The sequence below is a fragment of the Miscanthus floridulus genome, chromosome 17 (genome assembly GCF_019320115.1).
Source record: "Miscanthus floridulus cultivar M001 chromosome 17, ASM1932011v1, whole genome shotgun sequence".
In the NCBI taxonomy this organism is placed as follows: Eukaryota; Viridiplantae; Streptophyta; class Magnoliopsida; order Poales; family Poaceae; genus Miscanthus; species Miscanthus floridulus.
Window position 1 is genome coordinate 75,581,919 of NC_089596.1, and position 24,130 is coordinate 75,606,048.

Sequence of the window (24,130 nt, forward strand, 5' to 3'; positions counted from 1 at the left end):
AGTCACCGTCGCTTGCAATAATAATGCCTATAATTTAACTATTTTATATATTTCTGATGGTGAATCTTGCCACAGATACTCAAGTGGATACCTTATTCTATATTATATGTCTTCGTGGAATAGACCTAAAGCCACACATATTTATACGGTGAGTATAACATACTTTGTGTTTAAGGTTTTGTCTGAGATTTTTCAAGACACGCAGTATTACCCATATGACATGCACTAATATTTACATATATATACTCGAACCTATGTACATAATGGTATGGAGATGCGACGGAACTTATTCGTGGATTTATTGGCGCACGAAAGAAATAGATATCAGAAATATCTTCCTGCCGATATAAAACATTATCTTAGCCGCATCACCGAAAGATATATACAGTAGAGTTTGTAAGCCTGCGACGTCGTGCTCTCCGTGACTGTTAATTTCACGAACTTTGCTTTTTGGATAAAATAACACTTTAATGTTGATATTTAATTTTATAGTATTATTATCTTATCGTGTGATTCGTGTGTTTTTATTATAAAAGTTTAGCTATCGCGTAGCAACGCACGGACACAAACTAGTATAATTTAAAATCACGAAGTGTCGCTGTGTCACAATGTGACCATGATAGCGTTACACTCGTCGAATGCTCCTCGTAACCGGCTGACTTAAATATGCCGCTATCGATTAGGTTAGGTTTCCAGATGGCGCTGATGATGTTTGTTGGAGCTTCGTTTACGCCGTATAGAATTATTCCTTCCGTCTTAAAACAAGGGCATATCTCATATTTCGAGAAGTCAAGCAATATCAAGTTTAATTAAATTTATAAAAAATAATATTAATATTAATTACTATGAAAACATATAATGTGATTAAGCTAGTGATGATTATTTGGTATTATAAAGGTTAGTATTTTTTTATATAAATCCGGTAAAAAACTTAAATTTGTTTGACTCTTTAAGGTACGAGATGTATATTTATTTTAGGACGGAGTGGCTAGACTAACGCTACTCGGGCGCACGGTCGCGCGATCATCTGCCGCGATGTGCTCGTACGTGTCCTTTGAAGAAAGGGCCGCAAAATTACAAGTCTCAGCGGGACATGGACGTGGTATTGCAATTTAAATCTAAGCAACCTTAATTTAATTAATTTGGGTCGGAAATGACGAGTTCCCATCATATATGTTCAGCAAACCAACAAACGAATAATACTAGCAGTAGTCCATATCTCCAAACCAACAATAGCCTAGACTGTGGTCAAAAAAAAAAAAAAACAACAGCCTAGCTAGAAGCATACTACTCGTAAGAAATGGCGAGAGGAAAAAGAAGACAACACAGCAGTAGAGTCGTGCCATGGGGATGCGGTCCATGCCTCAAAACATCCAGGAAGCAAAAAATGGAACTCGTAAGAACGCCGTCGTTTTGGCGTGATGATTGGGGGGTGTGCCGTGTGCGTGCGTCAGGCGACGCTCACCGGAGTAGACGCCGGAAGCTCAGCGGCCTCCTCCGTCGTCGGCGTTTCTTTCTCCTTGCCGTGATCAGCGTCTTCCTTGGCAACCTCCTCCTCCTTTTCCTTTGGTTCAGCATGCTCGTTTTCTTCGACTGTCGTGGTCGTAGCTTCCTGCCACACGGAGGCAGTGAGACAAGGTCCGCCGATATTTTCATGACAATACTTTGTTTCTTTGAAATGTAATTTGTTACTTTATTAGTCCTATACGATAAAACTATTTTTTGAGTATGAAATTTGTCATGGAATATAATTATATTCGGTTGCAAGCATGATTGAATATGTGAATGGATGAAAATATCCATATGCGGACCAATAAATAAATAGCATGCACATTACTATACATACATAGATCACGCGCGCATGGCTGGACAAGCTTAATGAAGTCATATCAGACCATTTATCACTCTCCTTTATGTTTGGAAAACCTAAACGTAACAGTACACTGGGATGGAGGAAATGGTTCTTTCATATTAGAACGTATCCGTTGCTCCCTCAATCCTAAAATACAAGAATCCGAGTTTGTCTTAAATCAAGTTATGTTAAGTTTGACTAAGTTTATAGAAAAGAATAATAATATTTACGCCATCAAATTAGCATAATTGGTATAGTGTGAAATGTATTTTTAGATTTTACATCTTTAATCTTTAATGTGGTAGATATTATTACTCTTTTTAAAATTCAGTCAAAATTAGTATAGTTTAACTCAAACTTGGATCACTTATATTTCAAGATGGAGGGAGGATATCTACTCCCTTGGTTCAAAATTATAAGTCACTTTGACTTTTTTAGTATATCCACTTTGCTACGTATCTAAATATAATAATATATCTAGATATATAATAAAATCGATGTAGAAAAAAGTCAAAGTGACTTATAATTTGAAACAGATGGAGTACATTAAAAGTATTAAAGCGAGCCATGGGCACGCGGATGGAGCCTAGAAATTTCGAGATTAATCTAAAAAATAATATGTATCATAGGATTTTATAATGATCTAAAGGTCTATATTGAACCAAAAGTTTTATATCAAATATAAAAATATCTAAAAATATCGAAAGAGAAGTATTCTAAAACATAAATCATATGTATGAGAGAACTAGTGGTGGTCGTAGTTGCGCTTGGTGTGGTCAGTGCAAGGTTTAAGTTTTTTTGTTGAACAAATGAACAAGCCGGTGACTGGCTGACCATGTCTGTTTGAATTCATCAAGCAAATTAACAAATTCAGCCTTACAAAAATAAATAGTGGTACATACCATCAAATCGTACATCTACAAGTTTACGATGAAATTATAATGCCAATAAAAATACCATAACAAATCTAGCCACACTATTTGCGCAAGCCACCATGCTAGTTGTTTTATATCATCAATCAAAAGGATAAAAAGTATTTAATGCAGTAATTAGCAACGAATCACGGCCCACGTACATGAGAACTAAGACCATCACAGCACCTAAGGAAAAAGTCCACATTACCTTCCTCAACTTTTGCGAAAGTCCGTTTTTTCTCTCTGAACTTTAAAACCGGGTAAACAACATCCTTGAACTTTTAAAACCGTTCGTTTTACATCCCTAACCGGTTATAAGCGTTTTTGTCTTTGGAGCTCTTGCGTTTGTACCCTTGTTTTATATTAAAATTGTGATTTTGTCCCTATTTTTTGACTTTGTGAATTTACCCCTACTGTGCCATTCACGAAGCACCGGTTTGCCCCTGCTCCGTCATCCACCCCTAACAGTGTTAAACTTTGTACAAAAGACATGAATGCCCATGCGATTTTGCCCCTTGTTTTTATGCCTAATTGTGATTTTGCCCCTGTCTGGCCGAGGCTCAGTTGCGCGCGGCACGGGGTCGACCGTCCGGCCATGGCGCGGCCACCGAGGATGCGAACGCGTGACACCCGCACGCCCCCGCACCAAGCCCCGCGCGTTCGGCTGCCGTCTTGCGTGCCTTGCGCCGAGCCGCGCGGCACCCGCACGCCCCTGCACCAAGCCTCGCGCGACGCGCTTGCGGGCGGGCACCGCGGCCCTGCGAGCTTTGTGCCCCGCGGCCAGGCGCTGCCGCTGCCCCGCGCCTTGACCCAAGCATCGCGGCCGGGCGCCGCTGCTGTCCTGCGCGCGCCGCGCTCAAGAGCGGGTGCCGCAGCCCTACAAGCACTGCGCCCCGCGACCAGGCGCCGCCGCCGCCCCGTGCCTTGACCCGAGCGTCGCGGCCGGGCACCGCTGCTGCCCTGCGCGTGCCACGGTCGTGGGCGAGCGCCACTCCCCGCGGCCAGGCGCCGCCGCCGCCCCGTGCCTTGACCCGAGCGTCGCGGCGGGCACCGCTGCTGCCCTGCGCGTGCTGCGGTCGTGGGCCACCGTCCCCCGCACAACGCGCTCCTGCGAGCGCCGCGGTCGTGGACGAGCAGGAGGTTGAAGATAAGATGAGGGGCAACATGGTCTTTTTGCATCTGTTTGTAGGGATTTTGATTTTTTAATTCATTTATTCCATGTCCATCTAATAGACATCCAAACCAGAGGCAAACGGATGGTTCGTTTTAAAATAACAGGGGCAAAATCACAAAGTTAAAAAAACAAGGATAAAATCACAATTGGACTGCTGGACAGGGGAAGAACACCATTTTCCCTGTCTTTTTCTTTTTATTTATTTCGGCTAAATCTTTGAAAAATCATAATAAATCACAGAAAAATCATAAAATGGAAAATCCAATTTTGTTGGACTCTACGTGAGTAGATCTACACAATGAACATATAATATGATATGCTTTAGTATAAAGTTTTTGCTGTAGCTTTAGATCCATGCTTTTCTGTATTTAATTCATAGCTGCAGTTTCTATGGTCCAATTGTGGTGAAATTTTTATGGTGGTTTAATTATTGTATGCTAGAACTATAGTAAAAATTTCATAAGCATACACCTAAATAAATCTATAACTAAATTATACATGATCCAATGAGTATAAATTTTTTACTACAATTCAAGCATACAATAATTAGCCCACTATAAAAATTTCACCATAATTGGACCATAGAAATTGCAGCTATAAATTAATTACAGAAATTATAGATTTAAAGGTACAACAAAAAATTTGTACTAAAGCATATCATATTGTATGTTCACTGTGTAGATCTACTCATGTGAAGTCAAACAAAATTAGATTTTCTATTTTATGATTTTTCTGTAATTTACTATGATTTTTTTAAAGATTCAACCAAAATAAATAAAATAGAAAAAAACAAAACCGTCTTTGAAAACCGCTTATAATCGGTTAGGGAGATAAAATGAACGGTTTTAAAAGTTCAGGGTAGTGGTTTACCCGGTCTTAGAGTTCAGAGAGAAAAAACGGACTTTCGTAAAAGTTGAGGGAGGTAATTTTAACTTTTTCCCAGCACCTAACGACCTCCGTAAAATTGTATAAAACCATGGGCCAGTTTTTACAGAAAAGGCCGAAATGCAAGGGGCCCAAGTTGCGGAGGCAGAGACATCTGGTCCAAATAAAACCTACACTTTTTCCGTTCTTTTCATTTATTATACCCCCCGAATGCCTCTCAAACTGCAATTAAGGTCGGATTTAGATGCTGCAAACGAAGAACAAGCTATCAAGAGCACATGACTTTCACGGAACTTTTGGCCCATGTCATACATAAAGCAATCCAACTATTCCAATTGGGATGCTAGTTATCGATAAAAGACTTTGTTTGAGCTATCGATAAAGACGTGCGGGTCATTTTTGCGCACCTCACTTTGTGGCGCCACAACGGCCTGGCTCGTCCCTTCCGGCGCCGCGACCTCCTGGTCTTTGCGCTCCCCCTCCGCGGCCGCCCCCGCCGCCGTCTGCGGCTCGACGGGAGGAGGTGCGTCGTCTCCGTCGCTGGTCTTCGGCTTTGTCCCGCAGTTCCCCATCGCTTCTTACGCCCCTGCCTGCCTCTGCGATCGATGAGCTGAGCCGAAGACAAGGAACAAGCTAGGTGAGAAAGTTCGAAATGTTGCTGCGGAGGAGCTCAGAGTACTACGTGAAATAGACGAGAAGGCGACCCCGTAAAATAAGCGGCTGTGCTGTGGTGCTCGATCGATCGATAAACACGACATGGATAGCCGGTCAGTGCAGCTGGCGGAAGCTTTGGTATTAGCGATGAGTTTTTGGTTGCTTGTGTGATTGACAATTAATCGCAGCCAAATTGACATATGGCTGCTATTAAGATCACGACTCACCGGCGTTGTTTAGCATGCGTTGGTTTCAGGACAACGCTAGGACGAGATGGTCCCATCATCCTTTTCCATTATTAAAAAGATACCGAGGGCTCAGGCGCTCAGCGATCGGTAGCTTAGTTTAATTGTGCAACATGTCAAACTAAACTTTGGTGTTTTATGGGTTAGTTTAGCTGCAGTCCTTGGAAGATGGCCTATTAGGGTTATTCCTAGATGAAACTGCATGTTATTCAATGAAGATAATTTTCTTAGCAGCAAGCGCATTAAAAGGGTGCTAAAAGCAGCTCTCACGCAAAGTGGGGCTCTGGGGATAGGAAATGTCCTAATAGGAATATCAAGACAGCCTTAGAGCATCTTCAAGAGTTCCCTAAATATTTCTCCTAAAAAGTCTATGTTTACCAACTCATAAAAAGATTTTAGGAGAAAAAAAAGTTCATCTCCAATAGTTTCTAATATTTGACTTCTAAAAAAATCAAATGCAGGTCTTATTTGACTTTTTTTTCTTCGGTCTTCTTTTTTTTCCACGCAAACCTCTTCGTCGCCGCACGTATCCACGCCGCCGCCGCCTGCTGCTGCTCTTCTTCCCTTCGCTCCTACTCTTCCGCTGCGGCACGCCGCCGCCGCCTCCCAGTCCCAGGTGTGCATTTTGATTTGATGGACTTGGATGAGGATTCTGGTTTCCAACAGTATGTTGCTGTGAAGCTTGATTGGCACGTTCTACTTGATCGATTTATGGCGCGGTGAACAAGTGTTACCACACGGCAACGGGCATGTATAGGCCCTGTATGTATGTGTTGGTACCGTCCGCAAAGGAGGCTGGCCGGCCGGCCACACTTTGTAGTATGTATGTATGTATTGTCGTATTTCATTCTGAGCTGCTAGGACTAGGAGCGGTAGCTAAGCCATGGGGCTCAACTACATGGGCGTCGCCGCCATCAACGTCGTGCCCGCGTTGCTGTCCATCCCCGTGATCGCCGCCGGCATCTGGCTGTCGACGCAGGCCGACAACGCCTGCGTCCAGATCCTCCAGTGGCCAGTGATTGCCCTCGGCGTGGCTGTCCTCGCGGTCGGCCTCGCGGGCTTCGTGGCCGCCTTCTGGCGCCTGCCGTGGCTCCTCCTCGCCGACCTCGTGACCATGTTTGTCGTCGTCGTGGCGCTGGCCTGCCTCGCCGTCTTCGTCTTCGCGGTGACCATGGGCTTGTCGGGCCACCGGGTGCCGAGCCGGGAGTTCCTCGAGTACGACCTGGACGACTACTCGGCGTTTCCGAGCGTGGCTTCGTCCACGTAAAGTTATGCGGAAGGGGGAGGAATTTTCCAAGTCCTAAAAGATTAGGAGTAAATATTAGAAGTTGTTGGAGAAGGGTTTTTTTCCATCTTTCTAAAACACAAGGATTAGGAGGATGTTTAGGGAACTCTTGGAGATGCTCTTACTCTTGCTGAAACTAGTTGGAACCCAAGGTTAAAAATCTTGTCAGCTTTGCTGTGGTGTAGAGTCACCACTGTGGCACTGTTTTACTGTGATTGGTTATTTCATTGCTGACCAGAATGTCTGCATTTATGAAGATCAGCGCTAAGCGTTTTGGTGGTGACTTTGCATCAGTGGTCAGTGCCTCAGTGGCAAACTGTTTACGACAATGCTAACAATATTTACAAGAATTTGCACAAATAATATTTACGAGAATTCTTATTATGAATTTTTCTCAAACACAGCTAACGTTGATATTTACCAGAAATGAGTACTATGAATATAATTATTTACAAGAGTTTTGGACTATGGTTGAACACAAAAATTAATAAGAATGATCGACATTCCAAAGATCAGCATAAGTTACATCATATTTACGAGAATTCTGTTTACGGCAATACTAACATCATTTACAAGAATTTTCACTGATAATATTTACGACAAGACTCTCTTGTTCACGCATCGGCTCATCCTGCGCTTCTTCTGGTGGCGTTCGCCACTCCTGCGATTGCCGGACGACCCAGCGTCGGCCTCTACGCCTATTCCAGTTAGCATGCACTGTCCTTTGTTCATGGAGGACGCCACCAGAGATTTGGCGTTGGCGATGGTGTGGGGCTGTGGGCACAGCACCTAAAGCCCCGCGGCACTGACCGATGAGAGAGCGACCACAAGCAACTATCTTCTTAGATGAATAAGAACGACGGAGAGGTTCTGGCCCACGTCGATGGCCTCGCGACAGTGATTTTATTTGAACCCTGTGACGGTAGGAACTTGCTACCTCCAAAAGCATCCAGTACGTATCAAATCTTCATCTCGATCTACTCGAAACATAAAAGTCAGTAAATCACTTGGAAGATAAAACAAGTTGGGTATCATATCAAACACACCGTACCGTGAATTGGACCAGAAGTCATCTGCCAAAATATACATCCGCCAGCACGCTTGTTCTAACAGTGCGCATGTGCGGCCACCATCCGCCAGCACGCTTGTTCCAACCGTGCGCGTGTGCGGCCACGAGTCGCCATGACGATGAACCTGCCCAAACAGGCAAGCTGAATCGCGTGGAGTAGGCTAGATGGAGGGCGCGCACCTCTATCCATCGTCGGCAGAAGCAATGTGGGAGGGGCTCCGCCGGATGAAGTGGCCCTACTGCCGCCACCGCCGAGATGAGTTGATGCGCCACCGACGAGATGGTGGGGGCACCGCCGCCGCCTCTGGAGGTAGGAAGCCCGCCGCCGGATGCAGGGGCGATGCCGATTCACCGTTGAGGAAGGGGCTGTGGATCGGATGACGCCCAACGCCGGTCGGGGAAGGGGTGGCCGCGCGCAGATCGGATGTCGCGCCGTCGGACAGTGCGGACGGTCCTGCGGGGAGTCGTCGAGTCGAGGGCTCGGGGTCGACCAACGGAGTGATTTAGGAAGCAACATGATTAAGGGGTGTGCGATCCAATTCCAATTAATATAAACGGCTAGATTTACGAGCCAGGCATCCAAGCTAAGCCACGCACTAGTAAAAAAAGGCTTCGGCTGCCAACCCCCTTTATTCATGGTTACGCAGTCAGGAATAGGAGTTCAGGAATAAAGGGTTAGTAGGTGAAAATAGAAGTGGACCTTTAGTCCCGGTTGGTGATACCAACCGGGACTAAAAAGGTAGCCACGCCAGCGCCTGGGCTGGCCCCTTTATTCTCGGTTGGTATTACCAACCAGGACTAAAGGGTCCTTTTTTCCTGCTTATTTTAATTGATGATTCTTTTTTGTTTTAATTTGGTTTTCGAATACGCATTATTCGCTGCAAAGTAATATACGTATACGCGTGCGTACAGTAAAGTTTTCGCTCGATCAATGCACGCAAGCAACACAAGTAAAAGTAAACTAAAACATAATATTACATTTCATCGTCACATGTAAAGTTTGCATTAATTGTACATTTCATCATCACATGTTCTTTGGATTAATACGAAATTTGGCTTTCATCATCACATATTTGGGTCATAGTAAAACTCACCGCCGGGAGTGAAGACCTGATCATTCAGAAATCCACCTATTGTCTCTTGGATTGCTTTGAGATGGTGTGTGTCCAGGGTTTTTTTCTTCAACCAACGAGTCTTCAATTTGAGATATGAGATAAAGAAAAAGTATATTAGTATATATATATATATATATATATATATATATATATCAAGAATAATGATAAATAAATTGTATCTATCACACACATATATATATATATATATATATATATATATATATATATATATATATATATATATATATAACACACACACTTACCTTTTTTTGCTCTAGACTAGTTCTTTTTTAGCACACTCTCATGAACTCGCAAACATAGTATCCATAGAGATTGGTCCCCTAGGGCTGCAGCAGAACCCACTTTACGAGAAAAAGATTCGTCATCATCCGAGCATAAGGAAATTGAACTAAGGTAGGTATATAGTACTTACTTTGTATAGCACTACTTTCAGTGGCACTTTGCATTTCATATGGTGTTCCTGACAGACCTTTTCCCAACAACTACCAAATAACATTAATTGATAAATATAATACACATTTCATACATATATACATTAATTGATATATATATATACACATTTCATACATATATAATTTCATACATATATACATTAATACATATTTCGTCAATATAATTCATAAATATAATAAATATAATAAATAAAATATATATATACCGGCGGTTTAGAATTAATGGAGTGTTGGCGACGGGCGGTGGTGGACAGCGGCGCTGGATCGAGGCACGGGGGCTCCTGGCCGGACGCGGCGTCGTCGGGGCTACTCCGGCGAGGTGTGGGTGGGCGTTGGGATGCCCTCCGGTGAGGAAGAAGGCGCGGCGTCGGGCCGGGGTGGCCCGGGAAAGCGAAATCGGCGGTGGCGTGGCGCGCGCGTGGCGTCAGGGGCAGCCAGGGGCTCCTCCTTGAGGGGCGCGGCGTCGGGGCTACTCCGGCGAGGTGGGCGGGCGTCGGGGTGCCTTCTTGGGAGGAAGGCGGCATCGGGGGTGGCCGGGAAGGCGAAATCGGCGGTGGCGTGGCGCGCGCGTGGCGTCGGGGGCGGCCGGGGGCTCCTTGGTGAGGGGCGCGGCGTCGGGGCTACTCCGGCGAGGTGGGCGAGCCTCGGGGTGCCCTCTGGTGAGGAAGGCGGCGTCGGGGGTGGCCAGGGAGGCGAATCGACGGCGGCGGAGCTCTGGGGACGCGCTAAAGACGAAGACGATCAATGAGGAGAAAGAGAGAAGGAAGACTGCAGTATATAGGAGAGGGACCTTTAGTCCCGGCTCCATCCACCGCCCGGGACTAAAGCACCTTTAGTCCCAGCTCCTGCCACCAGCCGGGACTAAAGGGTTGTTGGAAGGAGCTGGAACTAAAGGATTTTTTGGCGGGCCGCCAAATGCAGCCCACCTTTAGTCCCAACTGGTGGCAGGAGCCGGGACTAAAGGTGGGCTACATTTTCATTTCCCGCCAACTTTTAAGCAGATCAGTTTATTTTATATATGTTTTGTATTTAAATATTTAAGTCTTATTATTTGCGCAGTAAATTCAATACTAGACATAAATTTTTTTAGAAAAAGTAATAAACTTTATTTTCATTTACTGCACAAAAAAATGTGACCTAAACTATTGTGTTTTTTATTATAAATGTTGAACATAATGCAACTAATACTCACTATTTTCGTTAATGCAAAAATGTAGACTTCAATTGAAATTATTAAATTTATTGGTTTTCGACAGGAAATTAGTTTTCACGTAATTGTAACGTAAATCTTTAGGTTCTTCATTAATCATTGTATAATTAATCGATGAGTTCGGGCGAAAATTCAATTAAAGTTAAAAAAGTACCAAACCACCTCAAAAAAAATCTCAAACTTGGTGGTGGCTACACACAGGGCATTTGTAGTCTTGAGAAAAAGTTTAAGACCAATCCGGCACTGGAAAGCAAATGGACAAGATCTTAGATTTTCCTGATAATTATTTTTATTATTACATTTTTCTTTGTGCCGCGTGAGACGAAATACGGCGAATTACATATTGAAAACAATATAATTTTGCATCGACCTCCACAAATATTTGTCTCCTAGGGCACAATAGACCATTTGGCAAAGTTTGGCACCATTCCGGATCATTTAGGGGGTGGACCCAGTTCAACGTATAATTAATCGGTGAAGTTGCGTGAAAATTCAATTAAAGTGAAAAAATTACCAAACTAATTCAGAAAAATCTCGAACTTGGTGGTGGCTTCACACTGGGCATTTGAAACCCCGATAAAAATTATGAGATCAATCAGGCACTAGAAAGCACATGGACCAGAAAATTCAAAGTATAGTTAACAAAAGAATATAATCAATTAAATGGTCTTTTCTCTTATTAAATAAATGTTTGGGTGCTTTCTTGTCGAGAAAGTGACTTAGTTCAGATGGCTAGCTAGTGCGCTGCGGTTTGGACCTTGGCTATGAGGTCGTGGGTTCAATGTCTGGCTGCCCTATTTTTTTTGTCCAGCGCGACTATATTATTTTATCAAGAAAGATTTTATCCCGGTTATAGCCAAGAGCCAGGACTAAAAGTCATCCTTTAGTCTCGGCAGCCGGGAGTAAAGATTTATTCCCGGTTGAAAGGTCCAGCCGGGACTAAAGGATTTAGTTCCGGCTCTGGGTTATAACCGGGACTAATTGTTGCCTGCCGTCGCCACACACTTGGGGTAGGAACTTTGTTTCCTTGTTTGAGAATACAACCAGTACTAATAGTCCCTTTAGTCCCGAATACAAAAATACCGGGACTAAAGGCAAAAATAGAGATGGGATGAAAGGTCTGTTTTCTAGTAATGACGGGTGTGTTTGCAGCCAAGCCAAGCCGCGCAGAACTGGGTCAAATAATTAGATCAGTCTCAGGTGGGTCTGTGCGGCCGCTCGGTGGTTGGGTCCGGCTACAAAATTAAATATTTTGTAGCCAGTTATAGATTAACACACACACATATATGTTACTTAGTTTGATATCATATCGACATATTTGGTTTCACATTGTTCAAAGGCCCAACGACCATCATTGAGTAGATAAAGCAACAGCATGAAGATGAAACCCCAATGCATCATGGCATCATGGCTAATCAGATAAATAAATAAGCCTTAGAAAAACATCGATATTTACGAGAATTTTTTATTATATTGCTCAGACATAACTTACACTAATATTTACGAGATATGTGTACTATGAATGTAGATATTTACTAGAATACCATGAATATTTTGCACTAAGAATATTTACGAGAATTTTGTATTGTATTATTCCGACATGACTTACACTGATATTTACTAGAAACATGTACTATGAATATAAGCATTTACAATAATACTACAAATATTTTATACTAAGAATATTTACGAGAATTTTCTATTATGTTACTTCAACATAGTTACATTTATATTTACGAGAAATGTGTACTATGAAGTAAGTATTTACAAGAATACTATGAATATTTTGTACTATGATTGATCATGACAAAATTAATAAGAACGATCAAATTTACCATCAGTGTAAGTTACATCGTACTTCAAAACTATCATAGGACATCAATGCTTAGCATGAGATTGATGTATATGATTTATTGGATACAAATAAGTACGAGAATTTTGCAGTAGGAAATTAGATATTTTACTAAACTATGGACATGGCATTCAACTATTTGGACCCGCACAAATTGGGTTGACAACAGGAACACCAGTCACTACCTAAATTTGCTAGAATCATACTAGAAACATACGCAGCCTAGTTTGAGATAACTAATTAGATCAACAACGTGCAGGCAGCCTAGTTTGACATAACTAATTAGATCAACAGCGTGCAGGCAGCCTAATTTGAGATGCCTAATCAGATCAAGAGTTTGTGCAGGGAAGACAAAATATACATGGATGAGATAAATCACCTCGCATATCTCCGCTAGCCTGATGGGGATGTGCAGGGAAGACACGAGCAGGCAGCTTCCCAGCGTTGGATGGCACCGGCTGGAAAATTCTGAACTCAATCACGCATCTGCTTCAGATCAAAACAAAAAGAAATAATAAAACACATGGGGATTATTGTTGCCGATATGGGCTATCTCACCTGGATATTGATCCGTTCCCTTGCACATGCACGGAGACAAGAATTCTGGATCGGGAGAAAAAAATAAAACACATGGGGATTATCATTGTCGATTTGGCGCCGTTCTCGCATAGCCGATCTAACAAATGTGCTCGTGCACGGAGAGAAAGATTCTGAATCCAATTGATCATCGATCGACGCCGCTGTTCGCAGCCAGATCACGTGGCATCATGAGTATCGGATGTTCGCATGAGGACGCAAGGAGGAGTCTGCATCAGGAACATTCGCATGGCTTGGAAGCCTCGAATCGCTGGATGGCCAATTAGAAACTAATCTTTTAATCGTGATTGATGAATAGCAATAGATATACGCATGCATACCTTCGGAATTCACACGAAACAACACTACAGGATTCTGGTTCTTTGCCGAGTGCAGGCTGCACTCGGCAAAGCCCGCTTTACATTCGGCAAAGGTTTTACCGAGTGCCGCACTCGGCAAAGAGCACTCGGCAAAGAATTCATCGGCAAAGAATTCTTTGTCGAGTGCCACCTGTCGGGCACTCGGCAAAGCCTTTGCCGAGTGCCATGTCAGCACTCGGCAAAGTTAACGTCCACCGTCATCTGTCGGTTTCTTTGCCAAGTGCTGACGTGGCAGACACTCGGCAAAGAGTTTTTAATTTTTTTTTAAAAAAATAATATTTGCCAAGTGCCGTTCTGACAGGCACTCGGCAAAGTAATTTTTTTTGGAAACAATCTTTGCCGAGTGTGGCAAAGCTGTTGTGCTGAGAAAAGCTTCCCTAGCTTGGCAAATCTGGGTAAAATTTTTTTTCCAGTTTTTTTCACATTCCATCCATGCAATATCACATATATTCAACACAAATCCATACAATATCACATATATCACATTCCATCCATACAATTCAACACAAATCCATCCACAAGTTCATCCATAACAAATCCATCCATCCATCACAAGTACATCCATACAAATCCATCACTAGTCCAACATAAGTCCAACATAACCCTCACAGAAGTCAATCCATCACTAGTCCAACATAACCATCACAAGTCCAAAAGCGAAATGAGAGGTACCTACTGCGTCCCTTGGTCCCCATGGCCCCCAGAGTGTGAAGAGCTCCCAGATGGCCACGAAGGCCACCCTTGCTGCGGAGGGCCACCCTGGAACGTCCACCCGGGCGGCGAAAGATGGCCGCCTGTCCACCCGGAGTACCTGTGCTGCGTAGACGGATGAATGCCACCTGGCCACGTGTACTGTGGAGTCGGGCCAACCGGCCACCCGTGCTGTGGAGAAGGGCCACCTGGAGGAGTCGGGTTCGAACCCACCAACTGTGCCTGCACAAAGGAGAAACGATCTCATTAGTACCTGCAGGATGGCCGCACAAGCTAAAGCAATAAACAACCATATATACTCACCAGAGTCCCTGTAGGACTAGGAGGAGGGGGTGGAGCGAACAGCGAGGGAGGCAACGGAGGCAGGACCAAACCTGGGATCTGAAGGCCCTGAAAGTAGGTCGCCACGTCCTGCAGCTGACGCGCCGAGTGCTGCTGGACAGCCTCCAGCTGACGCGCCGACTGCTGCTAGACAGCCTCCAGCTGCCGCTGATGGGCCTCCGCTTGGGCCATCTGCTGGGCCTGCAACTCTGCCAGCTGGGCCTGCAATATTACACCCGCAAGGTTTAAACAATGCAAAGGCCAGGTACATGTGTAAAACCAGTGAACAACAAATAAAACTGTACTTACCTGAAATGCCGCCATCATCTGCGTGGAGCTCGGCTGCCGAGGTGCTATGGGGATGTCGGAGGAGCTCGTGCTGGTTTGTCGAATCTGGCTTAGTCTGGGAACAGAGGACGACTCGATTGCGCTGTTGGCCATCCAGTACCAGCCGTGCTGCTTCCCTCCTCCCAACCTCATCACGAGGTCCATATCCAGGGGCTGGGTGGCCGGATCGAAGTCCTCCCCATGGCGCGTGCGAGGCGCCGAGGTGTACTCGGCAAGCTTGGGTAGACGCTCGCGTTGGTGTACGCGTCAGCCCCGTCCTTCGGGTTGTAGACGTTGTCCGCCGCTATCGCTGGGCCCTTATGAGCCAGGGCGTACCCTATGAACTCGTTGATTTCCTGGCCACCATGCGACTTGGACTGCGAGGAAAACACAAAGATGATTACAAGTAATGACAATTGAGCGCTAGAATAAATAAATAAATAGATCAACAGAAGCGAACCCATCTTTCCATGTAGACTGGGAGGGGCCGGTTCCCTTGGTGGTGTGACGGCCCTTGCATCTCCAGGCGGCACCTCCGACGGCTTCTGCGCTGAGTGTACGTGTCCTCCGAGACCCACTAGTTCACGATGTCCACCCAGCAGTCTTTGTACTTGGAGCACCAAGCAGGACACATCTGCATGACATCAAGTATTTGACATGTCAGAAGATTAATTGAAGCCTACTTATTTTTCATGGAAGGAATCAGAATGAATGTTTCCTACTTACCTGGAGGTACTGCTCACTGGTGAGGTTGGTCTCCCTCTAGAGCATCATCTGCCTGGCTTCCCTCTTCCTCACCACCCGGCCAAGCACGTCGGCGTTGTAGGTGATGATGCACTGGATACGCTCCTCGTGGTACAGGTCCTTGAGTCACTCTTTGCAGACCTTGTCCTGCACTCGTGCCGCCTTGGCCTATTTCCCATCCTCGCACGTGAAGTAGTCCTACATATAGACATCATGTATCATTTCATTATTTCAAGAACGTCCAACGAATGTGTAGTACTGAGCAATGCGGTACGATGAAGACTCACCCAGAACTCCCTCTTAATCCTCGTTGCAAGGGTGCCGTGGTTGGGGTCCACGACGCTGGCGAAGTGCTCCCACGACTAGGGCAGCCCTGTCACCCCGGCGTGGGTGACCCTGCCAGGGTAGTGCTTCCAAAGCAGGAGGCTCTGGATGCCATTGACATGGCGTGCATTGCCCCCTCCGCTCACAATTGTCCAGTTACTGCACCAGTCATTAAGAAGAATTGTTAGTCTAAAGTACGATTTTCAACATGTCATATGAACAAGTAGTGAAAACATCAATGGTTACTTACTTGTCACCGTAGGGTCGAATCATCGGGCGGCAGGAAGGCGTGAGCGGTGCTGAAGGGAGGGACGAGGGCCCGCGCGAGTTGACCTTGCTTGAACCTAAGGAAGGCGTCTCCCCTGGTGTCGCCTCACCCCCGTGGTCCGAGTCCGACGAGGAAGAGGAACTGTCGGTCGTCGTCGCCGTCACCCCCTGTTGGGGCGTTGGGTCAGGAGGCAACTCCAGCCTCCTCATCGCCGAGCGACGTCCGCGAGGCCTCCTCTCCCTGCTCGTCGACGGCTCCACCGACAGCGGCTCCTCGTCGATAGTGGGTGAGCGGTCCCTCTAGTAGACCGAGGTGATCCCTTGTCGTTGCTGCCGCCTTTCGCTCGGCATTTTTTCGAGTGCCTACAATGACAAAGATTAAACCCTTGTTCACAAATAAACGAGAAGTACTTGTAAAGAGATGCAAAATGAACGAAACATAATTGCAAGGTAATAATAATAATAATATATTATTACATGAATTAGAAATTATCTCCACGAATGGCAGTGACTGGCGTGTCGTCATCATCATCACTATCACTATCACTATTGTCGTCATTACTATCAATATTGTCGAGCTCGTATAAGTCCTCATCATATCCATGAACGACATCATCTCCATCGTCCTCATCATCTACATCGTCCTCAACAACTCCATCGCGCTCCATCCTCCATCGCTCAAGCATTCTTAAGTCCTTGGCATTCTGCACCTCATCACCCTCGTCCTCATCGATGTCGTTGTCTACTTCCATGCCCATCAGCGAAGTTATGTCTATCTCCAAACTCCCTTCTAGCCCCTCAGGTTGATAGAACTCTCCGCTATCTGTCTTTGGGTCAAAGTTGTAATCATCATTGTTTGGGACAGGCGCTTTACCGCGTGGCGATACCAAGTGCACAAGGTACCAACCCATAAGCTTCTCGTCTTTTTGGCACGCCCATGGGAGATAATAAACTTGCCTGGCCTGTTGAGCCACAATATAGACATCGTCTCCTTTATAGATGAAATCCTATCGAATTTTGACTTGCCCAATCTCAGGGGCTCTTCTCGTGACTTCAGGATCGAACCAATGGCATTTGAAAACCACTGGATTAAGAGCTTTGGGACACTCAAAGTTGAGCTCATATATTTCTTCGACTATGCCGTAATAGTCACGCTCATCGGTGCTGGGCATACGAACTCCGGTGCATGTGGTGCTTCGATTGGGTCGACTCTCCTCGTAGCTTCTCGTGCAAAAGCGATAGCCATTCGCATCATAAACGGTGAATGACTTGACCCTATGGGAGAAGCCCCTGCCAACCTGTTTCAATTCATCACTCATTTCCGCATCCGTGCGGGCCTGCAAGGTGAGGCCAGGTAGATCGTTACATTACTCGCTCCTAGGAGCAAAGTGGAATCTCAAAGTTGGAACGAGGTAAGTTGGATGGTACCTTCGTACAGAACCAGGAAATAAAATCGGGCACACCATATTTGAGAAGATGGTCTTCTTCTTGAGGGGAAGGAGCCCTATTCCCTCTCCAGTATTCATTAATAAATTCCCTAAAAAACAAGAGACAAGGGGGTCGGATTGATAGGTGGAGGATAGTGATGGCGTATGTAACAAGCTCATTGAGAACTTACCTCTAATAAGGATTCACTTCTTCAAGGTTCAACAACACATAGAGGAAGATAGTGCACCACTCATAATCTCACAAGTTCTTGGGGGTACCTGCGCTTCCTCTTTTGAGTTGCCCTGTGAAAAGGCTGAGGTTCGATGAACTCTCGACGGCGTTGTGACGAGGGGGTGGATTGTGCACGCTGGGAAGGGTCTCATTATAGTACGCCATTGTGAAGTTCAACACCTCCTCTAGAATGAATGCCTCTGCCACGGAAGCCTCAATTTTGGCTTTATTTCTACACTTTTTCTGAAGAACCTTTAGACACCTCTCGATTGGATAGCACCAACGAGCCTGCATGGGCTCCCCTAAACGTGCCTCACGTGGTAGGTGCAAAATCAGATGCTGCATCGGCAGGAAGAAGCCAGGTGGAAAGATCATCTCCATCTTGTAGAGCAACAAAGGTGCAAGACGCTCTAGTTCAGCAATCATGGCCCGAGATAACTCCTTGGTATAAAGCTGGCGGAAGAAATAGCTCAACTCTGCCAGTACGCGCCACACTGGCTCGGGGAGGTATCCCCGAGTCATCGCAGGAAGGAGCCGCTGAATCCATATGTGGAAGTCATGACTCTTCATCCCGTTGACTTTCATAGTCTTGAAGTTCACTCCCCTACTCAGATTTGCCGCATACCCATCAGGGAACATTAATGTCTTGATCCACTACAGTACTTCCTTCCTATTGCCCCTTTTCAAGATGTAATCGGCCAGGCCCCTTTTCCATCTCTTGCCGGGCGTAGGGGTCTTCATCACTAGCTTTGGTCTATCGCACATCTTTTCCATGTCCAGTCTAGCCTTAACATTGTCCTTTGACTTTTCCTTTATGTCCATGAGTGTTGCCCAGAGTGCCTCGGTGACATTCTTTTCTGTGTGCATTACATCGATGTTATGTGGAAGAAGAAGGTCCTTGAAGTAGGGGAGCCTAGTCAAGCCTGATATATGAGTCCACATGTGTTCGGTACCATATCCAATAAAACCACCCTTGACTTCATCAATTTGGAGAGCCTCTATCTCAGCAAGGACCTTGGCACCGCCCATAATCTGAGGAATGGGGTTGGTGACTTCAACACCTTTCGTGAAGTGCTTGATGTCTCTTCTGAATTCATGGTTGTCAGGCAGGAATTGATGATGTTTGTCGAACGAAGAATACTTGCCACCCTTGTTCAGCCAGGTGAACATCATAGCTGCTTTGCATGTTGGGCAAGGGAACTTCCCGTGAACACACCACGCGCTGAATATGCCATACGCTAGGAAGTCATGCATTGAATACTGGTACCACACATGCATTATGAAGTTCTTCTTTGTAGCTCGGTCGTACATCAGTACCCCCTTTTCCCAAGCATCTTGCAATTCATCCCACACTGGCTGCTTGAACACACCCATATTGTTGCCCGGGTGTCCAGGTATTATCAGTGACAAGAACACGTTCCTGGGTTAAAAAATGACACCGGGGGAAGATTGAGGGGGATCATGAAAACGGGCCAACAAGTGTACGGGGCCGCCATCATTCCAAACGGGTTGAACCCATCTGTTGCCAGCGCTACACATACATTCCGAGCCTCCATAGCTTTGCCAGGATGCATGTCATCGAAGTGCTTCCATGCGTCACCATCCGATGGGTGTATCATCTTGTTAGGACTGTATCTTTTGTCATTCTTGTGCCATGTCATTTGTTTCGTGGACTCCTCTGTCATGTACAACCGTTGGATCCTCAGTAGCAAAGGAAGGTACCGTAGGACCTTCTCGGGGATCTTAGACTGTTTCTTCTTGCCATCACTACCATCTACCTCCACAAACCTAGAGGCTTTGCACTTTGGACAGTGTGTTGCTTTCTCGTGGTCTCCCCTAAATAGGACGCACCCGTTTGGACAAGCATGGATCGGCTCATACGGCATCTTAAGTGCACGAAGGAGTCTCTGTGACTCATATGTGTTCTTCGGCAGGATGTGACCCTCCAAAACAGTTTGCCCAAAACTGTCAACATGGCATCGAAGCCGTCTCGACTCAGGCTCAATTGCAACTTCAACGCTATTAGGCGTGAAATGGCATCCAGTTGCGAAACCATTGTCTTCTCTTGAAGGGGCTTCTGTGCCGAATCCAGCATGGCTAAGAATGCCTTTGCGGTTTCCTCTAGATCCTCCTTCTCCTCCAATCCTTCAATGAACCGTGCATCGTGAAAGTCTACCATCATGTCTGCCATCCCGGCATCTCCATCATACTCCTCGAGGCGTGGTCTCACCACCTCCTCTCTAATACGATCGCCTTCACCATGGTAGATCCAACGGGTATAGTTTGCAATGAATCCGTGCTTGTAAAGATCTCTCACCACCTGACTCTTTCATTTTCTTTTTGTGTTCTTACATTTGCTGCAGGGACACGGCATCCGACTCGACCCTTTAGCAGCCCTACCAAATGCATGCTCCAGGAAATGACCAGTCCCCCTAACCCATTCATGGCTCTTACTTGCATAGCCCATGTACATCCAGTCACGGTTATCCATCCTCTGTCATACACATATGTAAGCGAGTAATAAAACCAGCAATTGCATCTACACGACGTTCCTACCATCTAATAGGTGAAGGATAGGTCCTAATCCCACCCGAGGATGCGTAGATAAGGTTAGCTTCTATGCTCCGCTCCTATCCGAGATGGAATTTCGGCAGCACCTCCCTGCTGTTCTCCCAATACATGTCCTGCAAAGGAGAGTGTGTATTCGAAGAATAATGGGGAGGTGCTGCCAAAACTCCGACTCAGATGGGAGCAGAACATGGAAGCTAACCCATCTACGCATCCACGGGCTATCCAAAAAATGTGGACAATCCGAAAGAGATACGATGGGAACCGTATCTCTTTCGGACGGGAGACACCTAACTAGGTGACGAGATCTATGACCAAGGTACGGGTACAGGGGTTATACCTAGGGTGGCGGTGCTATGGTGAGGCGACGCTGTGCAGGCAGACCAGCACGGCGCGGGGTTACTCTGGATCCTCTCTTCTCTGCAAAACAAGTAAATACTATCATTTCTAAAAAAAATTCGGCAGAACCTCCCCTACACGGTGAGGTTCCCAAAACCTGCAAAAAATCATCGGCACGATGGCCGGTAACCACACAAACATCCACAAGTACACATTTAACACCACAAGCATACATCACAACCATATACTTTAATTATGAAGCCATAAAACCTCCTCCACCTCCAACTCTACATCCACCTCCATCACCACTACCACCACAACCCCACCACCACTTCCACCTCCAAAAACACCTCCATTTACTCCACCACAACCACACCACCACCTCCACCACCATCACCACCACAACACACCACAACACAACACAACACACCACAACACAACACAACACAACACAACGCAACGCAACACAACACAACACAACACAACACAACACAACACAACACAACACAACACAACACAACACAACACAACACAACACAACACAACACAACACACGGCTACACTACTGTGAGAAAGGAAAAAGGAGAAAAGAGAGTGTACCTAGGACGGCGTGGACAGACTGGTGGGCCAACGAGCGAGGTGTGGTCGACGACGTGCAAGGATGGCTGGGCGTCGGGGATGGGTTGGTTGGCGGCGCTTCCTCCTCCTCCTCCTTTTCCTCCTCCTCCTCTCCTTCTCCTTCTTCCCCCTCTTCCTTCCTCCTTCCTCTCCTTCCTCCTCTTCTCCGACCGGCCAGGGCAAGGGGCCAGGGCTGGGGTTGGGGACGGCGGCGACGCAGTGGGGCCAGACCGGGCTGGCGACGCGACGGCGCGGCGGCACGCTGGGGTAGGGCCGGGCGGCGCGGCGCGGCCGAGGCCGGGGCCGGCGGGCGCGGCGGGGCACGGCCGAAGCGCGGTGTGGCGGCGGCGTGACGGGGCCGGGCCAGGGCAGGGCCGGGGCGAGGCGGCGTAGCGGCGGGCGCGGGCGCAGGCCGGGCGGCGTGGCGGGGCACGGCTAGGGCCAGGACCGGCCGGCGCGGTGGGGCACGACCGGGGCGCGGTGTGGTGGTGGCGCGGCGAGGCTGGACCGGGGTGGCGCCGGGCCGGGGCCGAGGCGACGCGCCGTGGCAGGGCCGGGGCGAGGCGGCGCGGCGGTGGGCGCCGGCGTAGGCCGGGCGGCGCGGCGGGGCAAGGCTGGGGCCGGGCGGCGGGCGTGGCCGGGGCTGGGGCCTAGGCGGCGCGGCGGCGGCGGCGGCGCTGCGCGGGCGTGCTCGCGTGTGTGGAGTGGTGTGTGTGGCCGTGCACAGTCGGTTTTGTGTTGGGCCGCGCGCTTTGCCGAGTGCCAGATCGGCTGGCACTCGGCAAAGACTCCATCTTTGCCGAGTGCCAGCACTCGGCAAAGAGCTGCCACGTGGCCGGCTCAGGGGCCACCAGGCCGGCTCGCCTTTGCCGAGTGCTAGCCCTAGCACTTGGCAATTTTTTTTTTATTTTGGCCGTCAGTTTTGTTGTGAAGCATTCCTACAATACCATAATCAACATGTTCAAATTTGGCACATTTTTAGTACATTTTGCTATATTTTTTCACTTTATTTCGATTTGTTGATTTTTTCAGAAAATGTAGGTTTGAACTGCGGGTGCATCGAATATTCGATTTGAATGATTCAAAAAATAATATTCTTGTTTTTGAGTGTAAAGTTAGGCCAAATCCATGAACTGACCCAAAATTTCGATCAATGTGCGTACGGGGCAACGCCACCATCTTCCGTGTGGGTGTTTTTTTAATTCTAAAAAATGCAAACGAATTCCGAAAATCATGAAACTTGTCGAGATGTCATGATATCGTATGCGTATGCTGTGGTAAACATTTGAAAAAGTTTCCAGCACGTTGCACGTACGATGTTCATAAACCAGTACGATGTGCCCCCGGCCAGGTCGCGACGTGCATGTTGGGTCACGACGTGCTGTAACTACTACCCTGTAGCTAGCTACAAAATAACTTATTCTGTAGCCACTTTGAGTTACGATAATTACTACGTTAATTTACGAGATTATAGTAACTCCTTACTAAGTGGTTTACTATAACGTTATGGTAAATATCCCCATGTGTTATAGTAACCTAACTATCGTAAATATGTATTGATATTATCGTAAATTAATATATAAAATTATCGTCAATGGAGGTGGCTACAGAATAACTTATTTTGTAGCTGACTACTGAATATACTCTCCATATATATATATATATATATATATATATATATATATATATATATATATATATATATATATAGAACTACTATCCTATAGCTAGCTACGAAATAACTTATTCTGTAGCCACTTTGAGTTACGATAATTACTATGTTAATTTACAAGATTATAGTAACTCCTTACAAAGTAGTTTACTATAAACGTTATGGTAAATATCCCCATATGTTATAGTAACCCAACTATCGTAAATATGTATTGACATTATAGTAAATTAGTATATAAAATTATGGTAAATGAAGGTGGCTACAGAATAACTTATTTTGTAGCCGGCTACTGAATAGCCTCTCCCTATATATATATATATTATATATATATATATATATATATATATATATATATAGATATATATATATATATATATATATATATATATATATATATATATATATATATTCATTCTTGCCCTCCAAATGGGCTCCTGTGAATCCGAGATTTGTATGACAGCAGCCGAGGTAGGGGAAACTTCAAACTTCGAACCGGCTTGCATACGACAGCGTTTTGTACAATAAACTCCTCACTTTTATTGGACTGAAAGACGAACAAAATACAAATCTCGGCTGTTTAACAACCTGAACATTACATATCAGCGTTTTAGGTTGAAGAAGTTGTCGCGAACGTAATAACGTATCGACGAAGCCTCTCGAGAGCCTCTTCTGCATTCACAACGATGAGCTCGCCTGTCCTCCAGAAGAAGACGTAGGCGCACACGTAGAGACCCGCGAAGATTTGGTACGCCATGCTGCGCTCCCGTGGGGCTTAGTGTTTTGCTGATCATCATCTTCATATCTATACCAGCATCTTGGTGCTTCATGACCCACCATTTTGCATATCTGACAGGTAGGTTTACCGCTTTGGCAGCCTTGCTTGGGATGATTTCCAC

General features: G+C 46.0%; 3 protein-coding genes across 3 annotated transcripts; 2 read left to right on the forward strand and 1 right to left on the reverse strand.

The window, feature by feature from the left end:
• Positions 1-1,450: 1,450 nt before the first annotated feature.
• Positions 1,451-5,397, reverse strand: LOC136518836 (uncharacterized). The gene is made up of 2 exons (XM_066512526.1): positions 5,233-5,397; positions 1,451-1,612 (listed from the first exon to the last, which is right to left on the reverse strand). Exons 1-2 carry the CDS (start codon positions 5,395-5,397, stop codon positions 1,451-1,453), a joined length of 327 nt encoding a protein of 108 aa, XP_066368623.1.
• Positions 5,398-6,607: 1,210 nt separating this feature from the next.
• Positions 6,608-6,991, forward strand: LOC136515807 (protein TORNADO 2-like). Its single transcript, XM_066509298.1, has one exon. It carries the CDS (start codon positions 6,608-6,610, stop codon positions 6,989-6,991), a length of 384 nt encoding a protein of 127 aa, XP_066365395.1.
• A 3,012-nt stretch (positions 6,992-10,003) lies between these two features.
• LOC136515808 (uncharacterized) lies at positions 10,004-10,414 on the forward strand. Its single transcript, XM_066509299.1, has one exon. It carries the CDS (start codon positions 10,004-10,006, stop codon positions 10,412-10,414), a length of 411 nt encoding a protein of 136 aa, XP_066365396.1.
• Positions 10,415-24,130: the final 13,716 nt, after the last annotated feature.